General features: G+C 48.4%; 1 protein-coding gene across 1 annotated transcript; it reads left to right on the top strand.

Annotated features, from left to right (window-relative positions):
• The first annotated feature begins 16490 nt into the window (after nucleotides 1–16490).
• On the top strand, nucleotides 16491–17375 carry LOC117021518 (gap junction alpha-3 protein-like). The gene has a single exon (XM_033104739.1). It carries the CDS (start codon nucleotides 16491–16493, stop codon nucleotides 17322–17324), a length of 834 nt encoding a protein of 277 aa, XP_032960630.1. The 3' UTR covers nucleotides 17325–17375.
• The last annotated feature ends 1609 nt before the right edge of the window (nucleotides 17376–18984 follow it).

Below are 18984 nucleotides of genomic sequence, written 5' to 3'. Positions count from 1 at the left end.
GAGAAGGCAGACAGCAGCCTCCTGCAGAAGGAGACACTCCAAGGGACTCAGCCCAGCACTCACTTCCCACCAGGATGCTTCTGACCCAGCACGTGTCCCCAGGCTCTTCCCCTCCCCCCTTCTTCCCTCTTCCCAGGAAAGGACAGGTTCACCCATGGGTGACTTGGCAGAAGGAATTGGCCTCTGAGGCTCATGCCCTCTGGACCCTCCCCTGCGGTGTGGCTCTGGCCTGCTCTGTGCCATGGGGACCGCTGACTGCGCTTGCCCTGCCCCTGCAGAAGAGACCAGCCATCAAGGAGCAGGTAGCTAATCCATCTGTTTCGGAAAGAGGCGACAAAGCCACCTTATCCTGCCTTTATGAAGCTGACATTTGATCTCCATCTGCCTGCCCTGTGACCTATTTCTCACTGCATCTGAACTTAGGAGGGAGCTCGTGGGGTGCCCCACCGAACCCTAAGGCAGAGCTAGGGGTGAGTGGAGCGTGGTGAGAGCACAGAGCCTGACCCCTTCCACGCAGTGCCAGGTGCCTGTTGGGTCTGTACGCGCAGAACAAAGGGGGCTGCGGGCACCCTGCCTTGGAGCTGGGGTGAGGACAGTCCAGGAAGCCGGAAGGTGCTGGCTGAAGAAGAGCAGAAGCTCAGTAAGCAGAGGGCGGACAGAGAGGGGGCTGGGCAGGGCGACAGTGTGAGCCCAGAGAGACCCTCCTGTGTACCCTGTGAGTGCCTTCCGGAACTCGGGGTCAGCGGGCCTTCCTCCCGGTTCCTCCCATACCCGGGGACCAGACCCAAAGACCCGCTTAGTTCCCTGAGCCCTTGCCCAGGCCCGGGGCCAGTGCTCTCTAGCTAAATCCACAGCCGCCCTATCTTGTCACCCCCCTCGGCCAGGACAGACCCTCCCTCAGCTTTCCTCTTCATCTTTATTCACCCAACTGCGCGTCCCATCATTTCTGGGAGACTCAGAGGCTTCCTGTCCATCTGACCCCACCATCACCTCAAGAGCGCCTGGGACACTGCAATCGGGTGGCCTCCCTGATGTCACAGGTCACTGTCACAGGATGTCACAGCACAGCGCTTCCTCCTCTAAAGCCCAGAGGCTCCTCTCTGCTCAGAACTTGCTCTGTTCAGGGGGGTTCCTGCCAAAGAGACACGGGGTCACATGCTGCTTTCTTTATCCCTCGGTCAGCTTTGTGTCACTGGCACAAGTGAGCTGTGTGAGCTTTTCAGGGGCCACCATTATCGCCTGACTCAGACATGCGGCTCCTGGAATAGTCAAGTTCAGAGACAGGAGGGGTCACGGGGGTGGGCGCCAGGGACTGAGGAGAGGGGTGGGGAGGTGATCATCCTGCTTTCTCAGGATTTCTCTTCCTCTAACAATCAACCACTCAGGGGCCCGCAGCCATCTGCACACCCATGCAGGAGGCTGGACAGTGAGGGCCGGCCTGCCTAGTGCTGGGGACACAGTGCCGTCAGTGGTGTGTCCCCTTCTCTAGCTCGTCCCTGACTGCACTGACACTGGGTCACCATCCCCAGGTCCCTGCTGTTGGGAGACGACACATTCCAGTGTGAGGTCTGCAGCACCTGCCAGCGCCTGAGGGAAGCACGGGGCCTGCTCCATCCCTGTGGTAACTTCCAGGGAGCCCCCTGTCAGCCTCTGCTAGCAGCCTGCACCCGGGTCACCATCGTCAGTCACAAGGCAAATGCCCCCGGAAGGCCAGGAGCTCTCTGTCCCTGGACCTCCAGGTTGCCACTCGCGTAGATCCCCTCCGCTCCCGGCAGCCTCCCCCACTCCCTGCCTGCCCCCTCAGCCTCACCCCTCCCTGCCCAGACCACAGGGCCTGGACCTCAGCTGCCTCACCCTGCGTTCTCTGCAGCTGCTTCTGCAGGGAAAGCGTGTAACCAACTGCCTGTCACCTGCAGTCCAACCTGGGACCGCCGGTCTCTGCTTTGTCATCCAAGGCCTTGCGCATCTGGGCCCACACCACGCTGCCCAACGCATCTTGATGGCTTCTAGGCAAGTCCTTCGCTTCAGCCCACATGCCCTTCCTGGACCTGTGCACACGTCCCGTTATCTTTCTTCATTGTGGCAAAATGCACAAAACAAAACTCACCATTTTTAATGAGCAGTTCAGTGGCATCAAGCACACTCACATTGCTGGGGTGCTGTCACTACCATCTGCTCCAGAGCCCTTTCCTCTGGAAGCTCTGTCCCCATTAAACACTAACTCCCTATCCCCTCCCCCGCAACCGGCTCCCACCATCGTACCTGGTACAGACATGTCCCTATGATCTGAGTACTCTAGGGGCCTCATAAGTGGGATCACACAGTGTTTGTTCTCCTGTGACTGGCTTATTTCACTGAGCATGAGGTCCTCCAGGCTCACCCGTGATGTAGCAGGTGACAGGATTCCTTCCTTTTAAGGCTGAAGACTATTCCATCGTGTATACACCACATTTTGCTTTCAGTTCCCCTGTCTGTGGACATTTGGGTTGCTTCCGCATTTTAGCCACTGGGAGTAATGCTGTTCTGAACCCGGGTGTACAGAAATCTCTTTGAGACTCTGTTTTCAGTCTTTCTGGGCACGTGCCCAGAAGTGGGATTTCTGGATCTTATGGTCATTCTACGTGTAATTTTTGAAGAACTGCCATACCATTCTGCACAGGGCTGTACCAGTTTGCATTCCCACTGGCAGAGCACAAGGGCTCCGATTTCTCCATGTCCTCGGCAATACTTGTTGTTCTCTGTTTTTTGATAGTGGCCATCCTAATGGGCCTGCGGCGATCTGTCAGCAGAGTTCTGATTTGCATTTCCCTAATAATCAGTGATGCTGAGCATTTGTTAGTGAGCCTACTGGACATTTGTACGCGATCAGACAATTTAAGTTTGTGAACTTCCTGCAACGATGTTGGTAACATTTTTGATATCAGAGGGATTGTTCATTACGAATTTGGACCAATTGGACAAATAGTTAACCAAGTTTACTATTCGGTAGTGTTGCAAAGGCGGCGTGAAAAAGTTAGACGGCCAGAACTTTTCACCAATAATTCATGGCTCTTACATCACAACAATGCACCAGCTCACAGGGCACTGTCTGTGAGGGAGTTTTTAGCCAGGAAACAAATAACTATATTGGAACACCCTCTCTACTCACCTGATCTGGCCCCCAGTGACTTCTTTCTTTACCTGAAGATAAAGGAAATATTGAAAGGAAGACATTTTGATGACAGTCACGACAACAAAGGTAATACAACGACAGCTCTGATGGCCATTCCAGAAAAAGAGTTCCAAAAGTGCTTTGAAGGGTGGACTAGGTGCTGGCGTCAGTGCATAGCTTCCCAAGGGGAGTACTTTGAAGGTGACCATAGTGATATTCAGCAATGAGGTATGAGTTCGCAAACTTAATTGTCAGACCTCATATGTCTTCTTTAGAGAAACGTCTATTCCAGTCCTTTGCCTATTGTTTAATCAGGTTGTTTGTTTTGTTATTGTTGAGTTTTAAGAGTTCTCTGTATTCTCTGGATATTAAGCCCTTATCAGATATGGTTTGCAAATATTCTCGCCCATTTTTGGGGTTTCCTATTTACCCTCTGGATAGTATAATACGTTTCGATGCATAAAATTTTCATGAAGTCCAGTTTGTCTATTTTTTCTTTTGCTACCTGTGCCTTTGGTGTCCTAGCAAAGAAATTATTGCCAAATCTAATGTGTTAACCTTTTTTTCCTATGTTTTCTTCTAAGACTTTTATTGGTTTAGATCTTACATTTAGGTCTTTGATGCACGTGGAGTTAATTTTTCATGTGGTGTTCGGTAAGGGTCCAAATTCATTCTTTTACATGTGGATATCCAGTTTTCAGCAACATTTGTTCAAAAGACTGTCCTTTCTTCATTGAATGGTCTTGGGACCCTTGCTGAAAATCGCTAGAACATACTTGTGAGGGTTTGTTTCTGGGCTCTCTATTCTAGATCACTCGTCTGTCAGTCTGTCTTTATACCAATACCATGGTAATTACTGTAGCTTTGTAGTAAGTTTTGCAATCAGGAAGTGTATGTCTTCCAGTCTTGTTCTTTTTCAAGTTTCCTTTTGCTCTTCACATTCCCTTCAAAGCCCACATGAATTTTAGGTTGGGATTTCTATTTTTGAAAAAGATCATTAGATTTTTGATAAGGATTATATTGAATCTGTAGATTGCTTTGAATGTCTTTGATATCTTAACAATATTAAATCTTCTAATCCACGAACATAAATGTGTTCCCATTTATTTACGTCTTCTTTAATATCTCTCAGCAGCGTTTTGTAGTGTTCATTGCAGAAATCTTTCACCTCCTTGGTTTAGTTATTTTACTCTTTTTGATGTATTGTAAAGGAAATGTTTTTCAAATTTCCTTTTCAGATTGTTCATTGTTGTGTATAGAAACGCAACAATGTTAGTGTGCTGGCTTTGTATCCTGCTATTTTGCTGAGTCCATTTATTGATTCTAATAGGGTTTGTGCGTGTGTGCGTGTGCATGTGTGTCCTTAGCTTTTTTATACATATGAGATCATATCATCTGCAAACAGAGGTAATCTTACTTCTTCCTTTCCAATTTGGATAACTTTTATTTCTTTTTCTTGCCTCATTGCTCTGGCTAGAACTTCCAATGCTATTTTAAATAAAACTGATCTTAAGGGGAAAGCTTTCAGTCTTTCAACATTGAGTATGTTTGCTGTAGGTTTTTCATATATGGCTTTTCTTATGTTGAGGTAGTTCCATTCTATTCCTAGTTTGTTGAGTGTTTTAATCATGAAACGCTGTTGACTTTTGTCAAATGCTTTTTCTGCATCAGTTGAGATGATCATGTGGTTTTCCCTTCATTCTGTTGATGTGGCAGATTACATTGATTGACTTGCCTATGTCGAGCCGTCCTTGCATTCCAGGAATTAATCCCACTTGGCCACGTGTATAAATCCTTTAACATGCTGCAATATTGTGTTTGCCACTATGCTGTGAAGGACTTCTGTATAACTGTCCATCAGGGATATTGGTCTGTAGTTTTCCTTTCTGGTATTGCGTTCATGCGGCTTTGGTGTCAGGGTAATGCTGTCCTCGTGGAGTTTTCAATTTTTTTGAAAAGTTTGAGAAAGATTGACATTGTTTCTTCTTTAAAATTTGTGTAGAATTCACCAGTGAAACTGTCAGGTGAATCTCTCCTTGCTGAGAGGTTTTTGATTACTGATTCAGGTCTTATAGTTACAAGTCTTCAATTTTCTATTTCTTCGGGATTAATCTTGGTAGGTTTGTATTTCTAGGAATTTGAGCATTTCTTCGAGGTTATCCAATTGAGTGTCATACGATTGTCCAAGGTACACCTTACAAAATCCTTTTATTTCTCTAGATTTGATGTCCACTTCTGATTTTAGTAATTTGAGTCTTCTCTCTTTTTGTTGTACTTAAGGTAGTTAAGGTTTGTCCATTTTGTTGATCTTTACAGCCAGCTTTTGGCCTCGTTGATTTTCTCTATTGTTTTTCTATTTTCGATTTCATCTAATGCTCCTCTAATCTTAGTTATTTCCTTCCTACTGCTAGGAGCTCATTCTGCTTTTCGCAGTCCATCCTCCATTCCCAATTGTGCCCAGCTCCCACAAGGCCTACCTTTCCTCCATAGCCTGTTCTTCTTTCTTCTGTGGTCTCTAGGCATTTTTCCAGCATGGTTTGTCCCACTCTACTTCATCCTGATGAGCCAAGCTTGGGATTACGGATACTTAGAAAATGTACATGAAAATAAAAGAAAGGACAGCTGCAAAGGAACTTTCCAGCAGATTAATCTAAAATTTCTGCATACAACACACAGCTTTCATCAAAGAGGATGCAGATAATACACTCTAAATGCGTCTATTAGTTGACATAATCATTTGAGTAAGAGTAGTGAAATTCTTAAAGAATTCATAGTACTGAATGCTGCACTACCAAGATTGGGAGTCAAGTCTGGTTTCTTTGCCATCACTCAATTTACAAAGCAAACTCCCACTGGAGGTGGAATCTCTACAAGAAAGAAAATAGATTCTTTATAATGCGTGTCATGTTGATAAATAAATGTTAGTATCCTTGTGTTCTGGTTTAAATTTTTTGCTACATTCAATTTTGGCAAAGTTATATCTGAGCAGAATATATAGTCCAATAATTCTGGAGAGCTCACTCCTACTGACTCTACTGACACCAGTTTCTCGGCCACCCTCCTTTCTGCCCACCAGGTTTTCTGAGAATGACGCAAATTCACTGACAAGAGTTAGGAAATAAGTCATATGATCGCATACCCCAGAGAATTTCCACAGCGCACATTCCCACGGCCTGCCCAGGCCGCGTGAGACCAACAGATCTCATTTTTTCACGTGCAAACTTAGACACTGAGCACTGCATGTTTACACTTTTCTCCCAATACCAGTTACGTTATGGAAATTATCTCATGGATTCCCATAATCTTGCAAGAGTTGTAAAACAAAGAAAACAGACGCTCCAGACCCTGAAGAACTGACTTCGAGCGAACCGAATCGGAGGTTATTGCATCATGAAATTGGGCCTGTCTGGTTGGCTGGGAGCAAGGAGACCTACACCCTACACCGCCTGAGGAGGGGTGACTTCAGAAGCCGCAACCCTCTCCTACGTCCCTACTGTTTTGTATGTAACGTCTGGTGTGAATACCCTCTGGAAACTGGACCTGCACATTCCCAAACCGTTATTCGCATGAGGAAAATGAGTTTGAGTGTCTCCCCCTCCCACCTTGGACTTAGTCTTGCAGTGAGGAGATCGCGAGTCAGGCCAGCCGAGCTGGGTCTGCAGAGCTCGGAGGGGGACGCGAGGGCAAAGGCAGAGAAAGCCAGCACTACAACTGCACACTGTTTCAAGACCTTCAGATGACAGTTTATTCAGGACACTGGTCTATGTGTGGTGGATTGCTGAGATGTGGGCTCCGTCCCAAGAAAGCCTCACTAGCTATTCAGGTACTAACAATAAAGCTACATAGTAAACACAGACACTGGAGCTGTTGGGAGGCTCGCAGCCTCATGTGAGGGCAACGGGCTCCTCACGCCCTTGGGAAAATGCTGGTCTCGGGTAGAATGTAAACACGTGACGCCGGCTGTAAACTTGGGGCTTCATCGAGGCAGACCAGTTTCTTAAGGCACAACTGCCCTAAAATCAAGAAATTAAACTGTGTTTTATGAATTCAGCAGAGATTCGTGCGGATGGAGGCTTTCACCACAAAACAGAGTCCTGCTCCTGATTTCTCAAAGGACACTTTCCTTGCCTCCACTCTGCGCCTGATCACACCCTGTAAGAAAAGTGTACAGGGCATTTACAACCGTGTCAGAAGCCAGTGAATTACTACGCCACTTAGTTACTGCCATTGTCTTACGCGTGGATCGTGTTTCACTTGCGTGTCTGTGTTAAATACTTCATAATCGGAGCAAACAGATTGTAAATTCCTCCAGTGGACAGAGATCGGCACTGGCTTCAGCACAATGAGTTCTCTGAGGGGAGAGAGGGGGACTTTCTCTTCTCCCAATTCCGTGGGTGTGTGAGCCGCAGTTCAGTAAAAGGGGTTTATTAATATACAAAAGTACTACAAGAGACACTTGCAACTCACAGAGTAACATTATACGTTGCCGGTTAGTACAGCAAGTAGGCAAGGAACAGAACGGCCTATTCTAGTAATTTTCAGCTAAAAGGAAAAACTCAAGTACGTTTTGTATGCGTCTTGACTTGGGTGCTTAAAGAAAAGCACCATTAAGTTCTGCTCTCACACGATCGCAGAGAAGATGACCGTATTTACTCTGGGCTGCCACACTGAGGAAGGACATAGGTATTCAACAAATAATTCTTGAACTTGCATTATGTTTACAAAGCACAGCGACGTTCTGGTTCAGTATGGCCCTGAGAGGGAGTTCCGCACACCACCACCGGAGGGCGCGCTCGGCACGCACATGTGGGTGGCAGGGAGCCCCGACAGGAGGAGGGCAGACAGGTTGCGACCCCAGCGCCATGTGGGAGGTTCCTGCCTCCGACAGCAGCAGTGCAGCCCCATCCGTCTTCACTGTGTACCCTTTTTTCTAGAGCGCTTCCTACAATGTGGAAATAGGACCTACAATCGGGAATTCAGCTCTAATCAGTTTGGCATACGTGTGTATGTACCTACACATGTGTTTCCCCCTGAAATTATCCTAAACACAATCTTTCTTGAAGCCAAAAGAGAAGCATACAATCCTGACCACTAAAAATTAAACCATATGATTAAAATCTTAGTTCTCTACCTAGCAAATATGCCTGACAGACGTAAAAGAAGTGTTTCTCAATTTTCTTATTACCGCACAGTATCGTTTTTCAAACTTTTATTGTAGTAATACATACATGACATAAAATTTACCAAATTAACCATTTTCAGTTGTACATTTCTGGGGCATTAAGTACATTCATATTGTTCAGCAACAATGGCCACCACCTGTCTCCAGAATTTTCCATTGACCCAAACTGAATATCTATCCCCAGTAATAAAACAAAACAAAGAAATCTCTTCATATCCCTCCCTCAAGCCCACGGCACCCACCAATCCAGTCTGTGTCCCTGTGACCTGACTGCTCTGGGGCCTCATGGACGTGGGATCACACAGTGCGTGTCCTGGGACTGGCTTATTGCACTGAGCATAATGTCCCCTGGGTTCACGCATGACGTAGCAGCTGACAGGGTTTCCTTCCTTTTTAGGGCTGAATGACATCCGTGGTACGTATAGACCACACTGTGTTTCCCCAGCATCTGTGCTTGGACGCTGGGGTCGCTTCCCCCGTCAGCCACTGTGAACAGTGACGCTGTGAGTGTGGCTGTGCAAACCTCTGTTCAAAGTGACATGTCTCTCTTTTGCAAACACCAGGCAAATGGGAAAATTCCTGCTTTCTTGAGTTATTGTGATTCAAAGTTGCCCTAAACCTACATTTTCAGTTTGGAAATGTAGATTTCACAATTAATAAGGGGCCTGAAAAATGTGAGTGGAATTTCCCCCAACAGTTTAAGGGAAATAAAGCCAAAGACACTGCAAGTTTAAAGAGTTGCTGTGTTCACATTAGATGATGACTTCAAATGCTTTTTAAAATAAGTGATTCCTCCCACAGCTGAGTGATGAGTAAGAAGTCACGTGACTGTGGCATTTACAGTCCTAGGTGGTGAGATTCCAAAATCCAAGTGACAGAAACCCGAGGGCAAACCTACATAAGAACCTGTGCAAATTCACTGACGGTAACCAGAGATTATGGGAGTTTGCTCATATCGCTCATTGAACCACTGTGAGAGGAAGTCGTATATGTGTATGTGTGTTTTGTTTTTCATTTATTTTCCGGTTACCCGAACAAAGCAGCAATGGCACGATACCCACAAACTGGAAATACAAACTGCAGAGCCAGGGGGACAGTCAGGCTTTATGGAGGGTGGATGTGCCCATGCAGTGGCAGGACTGTCATAAGGGGGCTGGTGCTGGCTGGGCCCCCATGGCTCAGTGGGCCCAGGGGACTGGAAGGAGGCAGAGCCCTGCAGTGACATCTGCTGACAGCAGGTGGCAGCAGCGAGCAGCTCCCCTGTCACTGTAGGTCCTGGTCTGGACCCTGGGCTCTGAGATACCTGTCACCCAGTCATATTACCAAGTGGCAGAAAGAGTCCTTAGTGGGTTATTCAGCTTCTCAAAGAAACAGAAGAGGCCAATCTAACCACTAGTCTGTGGCCTTTTCCTGGTAAAACCCTGCCATTTCCATGACTTCGCTTTTGCTCCTGAAGACCCCCAGGAAGCACTCTTTCCTTGGCAGAGAACAGAGACTGGAACATACACACCTGGTGCTCATACGGAGACTTCCGGGCAGGGCTGACAAATGGGGCTTCCTCTTTTGACTCTCCATGTCTGCACTTACTTTTCAACACAAATCATTTTAACTCCATATTTTAATGAAAAGTTTAAAATAATTGCAATATATTATTTCCATATTCCCCTCTGGAATCCCAATAATAGCTGTAAGGAGACTACAAGTGTTATGAACTTTTAGTTCTTTTGTGATCAAGAAAAAAACAAATAGAAAGTAGTGTCATACTTGTCAGAGAGAATAGAGTATCTGAAGACCCTCTAGAATATATTTCTCAACTTAAGGATACGGAGTCTACAAAACTACCACCTACTACACACATACACCTCGAGCTCCAGGGGGAAGAGGTCTCAGATTGCCTGTGGACGCTGTGTTCTTCTCCTTGGCACACCTGAACAGGGAAGCTCTCCAGGGCAGGGGGACTGCTAATCAGAACAGCCGGCAGCCCCAGGGTAGGCAGCCCACTGGAAGACGCTCCCTGGGGATTTGAAAAGACCAGAGACTCCGGTTCTGCCCGGTTCCTGCAGTAAATCCGCTCTGCAAAGGGAGTTCTGATTTCCAGCTGTTAGAGGAGCCAGCGGAGTTCAGTCCCTTGGTATCTCTGAAAGTCCTCGTGTGGGCCAGACTGGCTGGACCCTGGGGAGCGACCACAATGCAGAGGGCTCTAGGGGAGTCGGACAGTCACAGGTGGGGATGGGTCCTTCCTTGCTGGTGGCCTGTGTTTCAGGTTCCATGTGAAGTGAAGTGATGTCAGCCCTGAGGAGGAAAGAAGACAGACCTTAAACCCCCACACGGAGGACAGCAGGGTAGGCTGAGGTCCTGCACGGTCTCTGGGACCAGTGGGAATGAGGGACTCCGGGGGACCCTGTAGTCCCCGAGGCGGGGCCAAGTCTCATGATCATCGGAACAAGTTCTTAAAAATACAAGAAGCCCTTTGATTGCGGCGCCGCTGAGTGTGCTAGACCTGAGCCAGCCTGGCGGCTCTATCGTCGCCGGGGCTGCATCCCCAGCGCCCTGCCCACGTCCCTACAGCACCTGCTGGGGCTTCTGTTCCGCGCACCCCCTAGGGAAGGTGGCCGCCCCGCAAGCGGTCTGCACCGGGGTCCTGGACGGATCGCCAGAGAGCCGCGGGCCGCGAAGACGGGAGTCACCTGGGCTGTGCAGTGCGCCTTCGCCCTCGGGTCACCCCTCCGCTGTCAGGTGACAACAGCCATTGGAGCCATGCCTCCCCTGGGTGTCAGTGGACAGCAGCCACCAGGACCATGCGCCCCCTTTCCACCCCGTCTTCCCTGGGCTATCTGGGGATAGCAGCCACCAGGTTCATTGGCCCCTGCACCTCTCCTCCGCTGTCAAGGGACAGTAACGACCAGTGCTTGCCTCCCACGCATCGCCTCACTGTCAGGGGACAGCAGCCATCAGGGTTGGTCGCCCTGCCCCGCCCACGTGGACAGTATTGTGGGACTGGGGCTACTCCCCGGGCTGCAGGGCTGCAGGGCTATGTAGATGCAGGTGGGGTGGGGGTGGGGTTGGGGATGCAGGTGCAGGTGGGTGTGAAGACAAAGACGGTGGGGAGGGATGGGCTCAGGTGGACGGTCGGGTCCGCGCTTACCTGGCCCGGTGCCACGCGTGGACAGCTGGAGAAAGTCGAGGTCCTAGTGGCGGTAGCCCTATGCAGCAGAGCGAACCAGCCAAGCGGGTAAGCGCGTGTGCGCAAGGGTGGGCTGGCGACACCCAGGAACCCGACAGCTGGAAACAAGCCGCTGGAAATTCTGCTGGGAATCTTTGGGGAGTTGTGGGCGCAGCAGGCGGGACAGCAGCTTGGGGACCTTCTGAGGACACTTCGGGGTAACTGAGGTCCCTGGGCATCTGGAGATCCCTGCAGAGCTGGGTTCTCAGCTGAGTGAAGGCTTTCCTGGAGGGTGGCCAGAAGCTGGGGTATGTGTGGGGGGGAATTCTCTCCTGCGGGTATCTCCCCTCAGTGGGTGAGCAGCACTTGCTCTAGAACTTCAGGTCTGAGGGCCCAAGACTGTGTAGACCTTGGAGAGCTCAGTGGTCACACACCCGGAGGTGAGAATGGAAGGGAGTTCCAGCAGGTCCAGTAGCCTCGGGCTGTCTGCTAAGACCCGTGGGGTTGTTAGGAACGATGTCACCTCCTTACATCCGTTTAAGAAACATTTTAAAGTTTTGTTTTGTTTTGTTTTGTTTTTAAAGAAATCCTGTAAAGATAAGTGCCAGGACCTGACTCTTGACCTATATGCTGGCTACGGAGCTTTCCAGTACAAGAGTGGAAACCACTTCTCTGACTTTAGAGTGATCCCATCTTTTAGGGGCTGTCCTGACACTAGGCGGCAGGCGTGTACCTATTTGCTTTGCTGTCTGCGCTCTAGTGGACAGAACTGGTCCAAGGATGCACACAGCTCTGGGTAATGAATACCAGAGGTACCAAAAAAATGTATCCAACTGAACACTTTGGTCAATGTTGCTCAAGCGGTAGTTCACCATAATCAGAAGTGTCTGGACGCTGATGGTAACCACTTTGAGCACCTCTTGTAATTGCAGAAGTCAAATGTGACTTCGTTTCATCTTTTGTTATTGGTATATACTGAGTATTGTAATTTTAATGCAGTTTTCCTTTCTTAAAATGTGTATACATTTTTTTGATACCCTCTACATTTGTGACCCAGGCCTTTGAGACAAGTGAAGGTCCTCCTTTTTTTTTTTTTTTAAATCAAGATATCACCAAAATGTGCCATTTAAAACAGCCCAAATGTGAATGATGTGTTGGTCTCCATGACCCAAGAAATCAAATTTATGGTGACATGATCTGTGGGACACTTCACTGGATGACCATCCACGGGCTATGAGAAGTTCTGCAAAACAGACACTGAAAGAATAAATCCAAGTACCAATGTTTTTAGTTTCAATATATTGCTACAAAGGGAATCCACTAGAATACGAATCACACCTTTGTTCCTATTCCGTTCCAGTCTCAACTAAAGCTGGCGGTTCCTAACCAGCAGCTCTTGGCATGTCCCTCCTTCTGACTCAGCCTCCAGTCGCAGGGCTACCCCAGGGCTGGCCTGCCCCCTTTCCCTTCTCCCCGGCCCTTAGGTGACCTCAGTGCAGTGTCATCAGCCACCTTTCCACCACCAAGGGCCATGACTCGGCCTGGACCCTCTCAACTCTTGTGCTGTACTTTCCATGACTTCTGTCTATGAACTTCTCCTGTGCACTGTGGTCCTCCCCCTGGAGACCCTCCTCCTAGCCGCTTCCTGAGGGACACCAATCTCCCTCCTTTACTTTGGACCCACAGAGTCACAAAAGCGAAGTCTTCATCTTCTCGTCCAATCTCAAAGTAACACCCCTCCCCCAATGTGCTTCTCTTTAAACCGCCCCCTAACTTTTCTATTCACCAGGCCCAGCCACAGAAGACTCCTCTTTTATTCTTCTCTCTGTCTCTCTCTGTGAGTGTCTCTCTCCCTCCTCCTCCCTCCCTCCCACCCCCATCTCTGGTTCTGGTCACTACACGCTGCTTTATTTTTGTCATGAGAATGTGTCTCCTGTGTGTCCCTCCTCTTTTCTGTCGCCCCCTGCCCTTAATCCAGCCAGGCCTTCAACACTCAGCCCCGGGTCTCCCCACCCTTCCTGAGTCCCCGTGGGTGTAGACGGGCCCCTTCCTTCTTGAACAACACTTTGAGCATCTCTCCCTCTAGGGGGTCAGAGGCTCTCTAGTCCTTTCGCTCACGTGCACCACCAGTGCTGGCCGAATGCCTACTGTGTGTACACGTGGCCACAGCCCAGCTCTGTGGGCCCGAGCAGCCATTAAATTCACTGCTTTCTAACCCACCTCCCGCTTTCAGTCTCCCCAGGTCAGTCGTATTCCCCCTGCCATGGAAAGGCTGTTCTGTTCTTAAAATGCTCTCCTTTCTCCCTTTCATCTCCCCAAAGCCACATCTCCTGAGCCCAGCTCAAATGCCACCCCTCCCTGGCTACAACTTCTAATATGAACACCCTTCTTCTCCGAAGTCCCTGTGCCCTCACCTAGCTCCCAATCCTCCTGCATTTTCCCATCTGCACAAGTCGATCTCAAGACAGAGACCATAACTAAGGGGAGGACACAGCACGTGCAAAGGCCTAAGGGCAGAGTTTCAGGGACGACAGGAGGCGTGGTCCGCCCAGCCTGCTGGACCAGGTCCTGAGGGGAGGTGCACACTGGGCATGGCTTTCGTCCTGTGTCCCAGACGCAGACCTCCAGCAGACTGGAGGGAGGGGGTAGGGCGCAGGGCAGAGTCAGGGGCCTCATGACAGTCTGGGGCTGATGGGCGTCCCTCTGAGCCCAGCGGGAGGGCTGTGGGTCAGGAAAGAGTCAGAATGGATAGCTTGGAGGAGAAGCAGGATGTGACCAGAATGGTGCCCTGACATCCGATGTCCTTCACGGGAGGGTGGGTTGTTTCATGATCTGTCATTAAGTTTCTAAAAGAAAACCTGTTACCTTCTAAGGTCATGCAAAGTAGAGCCAATGCCACTCACGGTGTGGGGCACGGAGGCTGGTGGCACACGTGAAGGCTCAGGTTTGTCTACAGGTCTCAGGTGCCCAAACAGACTTGGAGCCCACTTTCCTTACTGCACAGACTGGCCCTGAGCACGGCGCTTTGTCTTTAGTTCCTGTTTAGAGCATCTGGCCCGTTTGGTAAGAGGTGACATGGAGACATCTTGTGGTTTTGGTCCCCTGTGTCCTAGGAGCACTGTCACCTCACAAAGAGGGCCCACGGGTCTTATCTCCCTCCATCTGAGAGGCAGTCCACTGAGGATGACCATCGTCCCCACCTTACAGGTGGAGACTCGGGCTCCTACCCGGGGACGTGTGGAGAATGAAACATTTATGTCACATGTGTCAAGTGAAAGAGAAAGTCAGTGATGGAGGAGGTACCAGGTTACAATGGCAGAGGTGTGACGGTGGCATGGGCGTGGCGGCAACTGGGGAGAAAGCTGCTCTAATCTCACATGAACAGGAAGGGTGAGAATGGGGACTGGCCCACAGCACACGCAGCCCCAGATCTCCTGGAGACACAGTGCCTGGAAGAGAGCAGGACGGCCTTTGGAGGCCAGGAGAGGTCCGTGTCCCTTAGGCAGGTCAACTCTCTTCTTTGGTCTCATTTCTTCTCCTTTGAAGGTAGTTAAGTGACCTGTGCTTGTCTCGTTTGTCACATTGCGTAGGGTAATGAATCTCACTGCCATACCCATGGGTAGACCTTGGCTTAACCATGTGTGGGACATGGTAGTGGGAGACAAGTACAGACACACAGAGAGGTACATTCAACGCATATATGTACATGTACATATATATACATGTACACACAAATATGTGTACACATGTATACATATACACATACACTGAGGTACATGTACACACATACATGTACAGGCATACACAATACACATGCACACAAATACACATGTACCCACACATATACACATACACATATACACATACCACATATACATGTACACACATGCACACACAATCATGATAAAGATACACATGTACACACATACACATGCACACATGTACAAATAAACACATGCACACACATACATGTGCACATGCATGTACAGATGCACATGTTACACACGTGCACATACACATGTACACAATACACATATACAGACGTACAGACAGATACATGTACAAACATATACACAAATGTGCATTCACATGTAGGTGCACATGTATGGATACATATATACGTACACATGAACCTGTGCGCATATGTATGCATACATATACACCGATTAATGTACACACGTATGTATAATACATAAGGGAACATATGTACAGGACCACATGCACACAAACACATATGCATGCACCCTTTACAACATGCACTCACATGTTCATGTGCACATATGCAGACACACATGAATTTGTACACACACATACACACATAAGGTACCTGTTTAAGTGCATGTATGCAAGTACATCGTGTATGCATGTGCACACACATTTACACAAAACAAAAGTACATGGCACATGTGCATTCAAGTAAGTACGTCCACACATGTATACACAGAAGCATGTACAGCTGCATACATGTACAAAACACATGTGTAAAAACACCCACACATGTAGGCTTGCCCATGTGCACATGCACATGTAAACAGAGAGGCATACACATATCAAAAACCTACAGGCACACATATATTCATACACACATGTACAGACAAGCAGCCAGAAATGTACATGCACACATGCACAGCTATACACACATGGACATGGACATGCACACACATTTCCTAATACATAGGAACGCATTTACACACATGTATGTGAGCATGCACATAGTTCTTCCTGGGCACACATATACAAGCAAACATACACACATGCACACCCACACATGTACATGTGCACACATGCAGCAGTGTCATGAAGACACATAGACACGCATGCCCGCGGGTAATTCTGCAACACAGTCCATGTGGGAAGTGGGACAACAGCAACCCAATGACACTCTTTTAACCCCCAAGCAGAAGGACACCGGCCCCTTTGGGCTGTTCCACTACACCTCACCTATCTCACCTGTATTAACAAGCGTGTCCTCTTACAGGCTGGCAGTCTGAGCAATGGGCAACTGGAGCCTTCTGGAGAGACTATTGGATGCCGCACAGGAGCACTCCACGGTCATTGGCAAGGTCTGGCTGACAGTCCTGTTCATCTTCAGAATCCTGTTGCTGGGGGCTGGTGTGGAGGAGGTGTGGGAAAACGAGCAGTCAGACTTCACCTGCAACACGCAGCAGCCGGGCTGCGAGAACGTCTGCTATGACAAGGCCTTCCCCATCTCCCACACCCGCTTCTGGGTGCTCCAGATAATCTTCGTGTCCACGCCCACCCTCATCTACCTGGGGCACGTGCTGTATATCGTGCCCAGGGAACAGAAGAAGAAAGAGAGGGAAGAGCAGCTGAAGGGAGACAGTGACCATGGCCAGGACAGGCCCCCAGTACGGGATGACCGGGGCAAGGTCCGCATTTCCGGGGCCTTGCTCGGGACCTACATCTTCAGCATCGTCTTTAAAACACTGTTTGAGGTGGGCTTCATCGTTGGTCAGTACTACCTGTATGGCTTTCAGCTGAAGCCTCTCTACCGATGTGACCGGTCGCCCTGCCCCAACACCGTGGACTGCTTCATCTCCAGGCCCACGGAGAAGACCATCTTCATCATCTTCATGCTGGCCGTGGCCGGCCTGTCCCTCCTTCTCAACGTGCTGGAGCTCTACCACCTCGGCTGGAAGAAGCTTAAACAGGGCATAACCTATCCTGTTAGCCCAGACACCCCTAAATCCAGGACGGGGACCACAAAATCTGATGTTGTGAGCCCACCCCTCCAGTCAGTAGGCTCCAGCTACCGGTACCATCATCCAGTCAGCTCTGTACACTCTGTGAAAAAAGGTCACACATGACTACATTCACAGAGCCCAAGTCCCTTTTTTAAATTCTAAATCGTTTCTGATACAACCAGTCACTTTCTTCTGTTTAAACTTTATTTTACTGAGTTACTCTTTTTTGCATGAAATTGACCCAAAAAGGCACCTTAAGTTTAAAAAGAAAAGAAAAGAAAAGGGGACAAAAAAAGAAAAGAAGCAAGCCTGAATATTCTCATATCCCCTGACTTTCCCTGATCTAGTCACTAGTAAGTGGCTAGATCGTAGATTTCACATACAAGAACACCTGAAATAAGAAACTACAAACATAATTCAAACATCCTTAAAAAAAATTACTCTAATGAGATTAGGCGTCTTTTTGTTTAGGCTTCCCCACCCGACATATAACTTTCTTTAATTCTTTAGTATTACTGAATAAAGTCCTTTTTCCGAAGGGTTTTCTTTTAAGTTTTTTCTTTTGCCATATGTAACAACTCCTTAAAAAATCTAATGCATCAAAATTACAAGACCTTTAAATTTCTTTCATATATTCCAATATCGTCCATAATCAAATGCTCTTAAGTGTTTTAACTACAAGAGTAAAATTGATTACACAGCTCACACAGAGTTAAAACCTGTTTTGCCAGATGCCCTAGTATGTCAGACTCTCTTAAAGGTGACGAACTTATTACCTTTCCAGTATTCTGAGAGGTAACATTAACAGAACACAGGTGCGGGAGGCCTGGGGTCAGGTTAAGAAAGGATTGACCCCAAAAGACACCAGGAAACGGATCTGTGAGATGACTGTTTGTATCTCAACTGTGTTGGTGGAGACACAGTGTAAACAGTTTTCAAAATTTATTAACTGCGACTTAAAATACATTTATTTTATCGTATGTTACTTACAAGCCAACAAAGTTGATTGAAAAGGAAATGTGTATGTGTGCATGTATATGCATAAGTACACACATATATATGCTCGCTGGATACAAAACTGAACCTTAACACAAAGTACTAAATGTTCAGTTTGATTTACTTGATCATCCTACATTTAATGAACGTGTTTTACAGTTGAGATCCGGTCTGAGACTAAGCTGAGGAAGCAGAGGGGTCAGTAAAGTTTCTCCACCAAGGCGTGAAAAAGGCAGAAGTGAAAAGGAAGATGGCACTTGAATTTCAGCCCGTTTGGACTAGCTGCCAAAAGATCTGCTGGTGGGCTAGGTGGGGACCGGGATCCCACCTCACCTGTGTGCCTGGGGGACGATCCCTGTGGAGGTGACACTACCCAGAGGGAGGGTCTTAGCTCCTTGGCGCTGCTGTAACAAATCACCACAGACTCAGCCGCCTAAAGCAACATGATCTCTCCTCAGCCAGTTGTGGGGGCAGGAGGCTGCGCTCAGGGTCACTGGGCTGAAGTCCAGCTATTGGCAAGGCTGGTTCCTCCCCGGCCCCCGGGAGGACCCCTTCGTCTCCCACTTCCGGAGGCGGTGGCCTTCCCTGCTCCTGGCCGCAGCACTGCAGTCAACGTCCATTTCCGTGGTCACATCACCTCCCCTGTGCGACTGTCAAATGTCCCTCTGTCCCCTCTCATGTGGGCACGGGTGGTTACATTTAGGCATACCGGTCACCCAGGATCACCTCCCCATCCCACCATCCTCAACTTAGTCACTTCTTCTAAGTCCCTGTGGCCAAATCAGGT

The sequence above is a fragment of the Rhinolophus ferrumequinum genome, chromosome 4 (genome assembly GCF_004115265.2).
Source record: "Rhinolophus ferrumequinum isolate MPI-CBG mRhiFer1 chromosome 4, mRhiFer1_v1.p, whole genome shotgun sequence".
In the NCBI taxonomy this organism is placed as follows: Eukaryota; Metazoa; Chordata; class Mammalia; order Chiroptera; family Rhinolophidae; genus Rhinolophus; species Rhinolophus ferrumequinum.
Note: the sequence above shows the minus strand (reverse complement) of the source record. Positions and strands in the feature narration are given on the sequence as shown.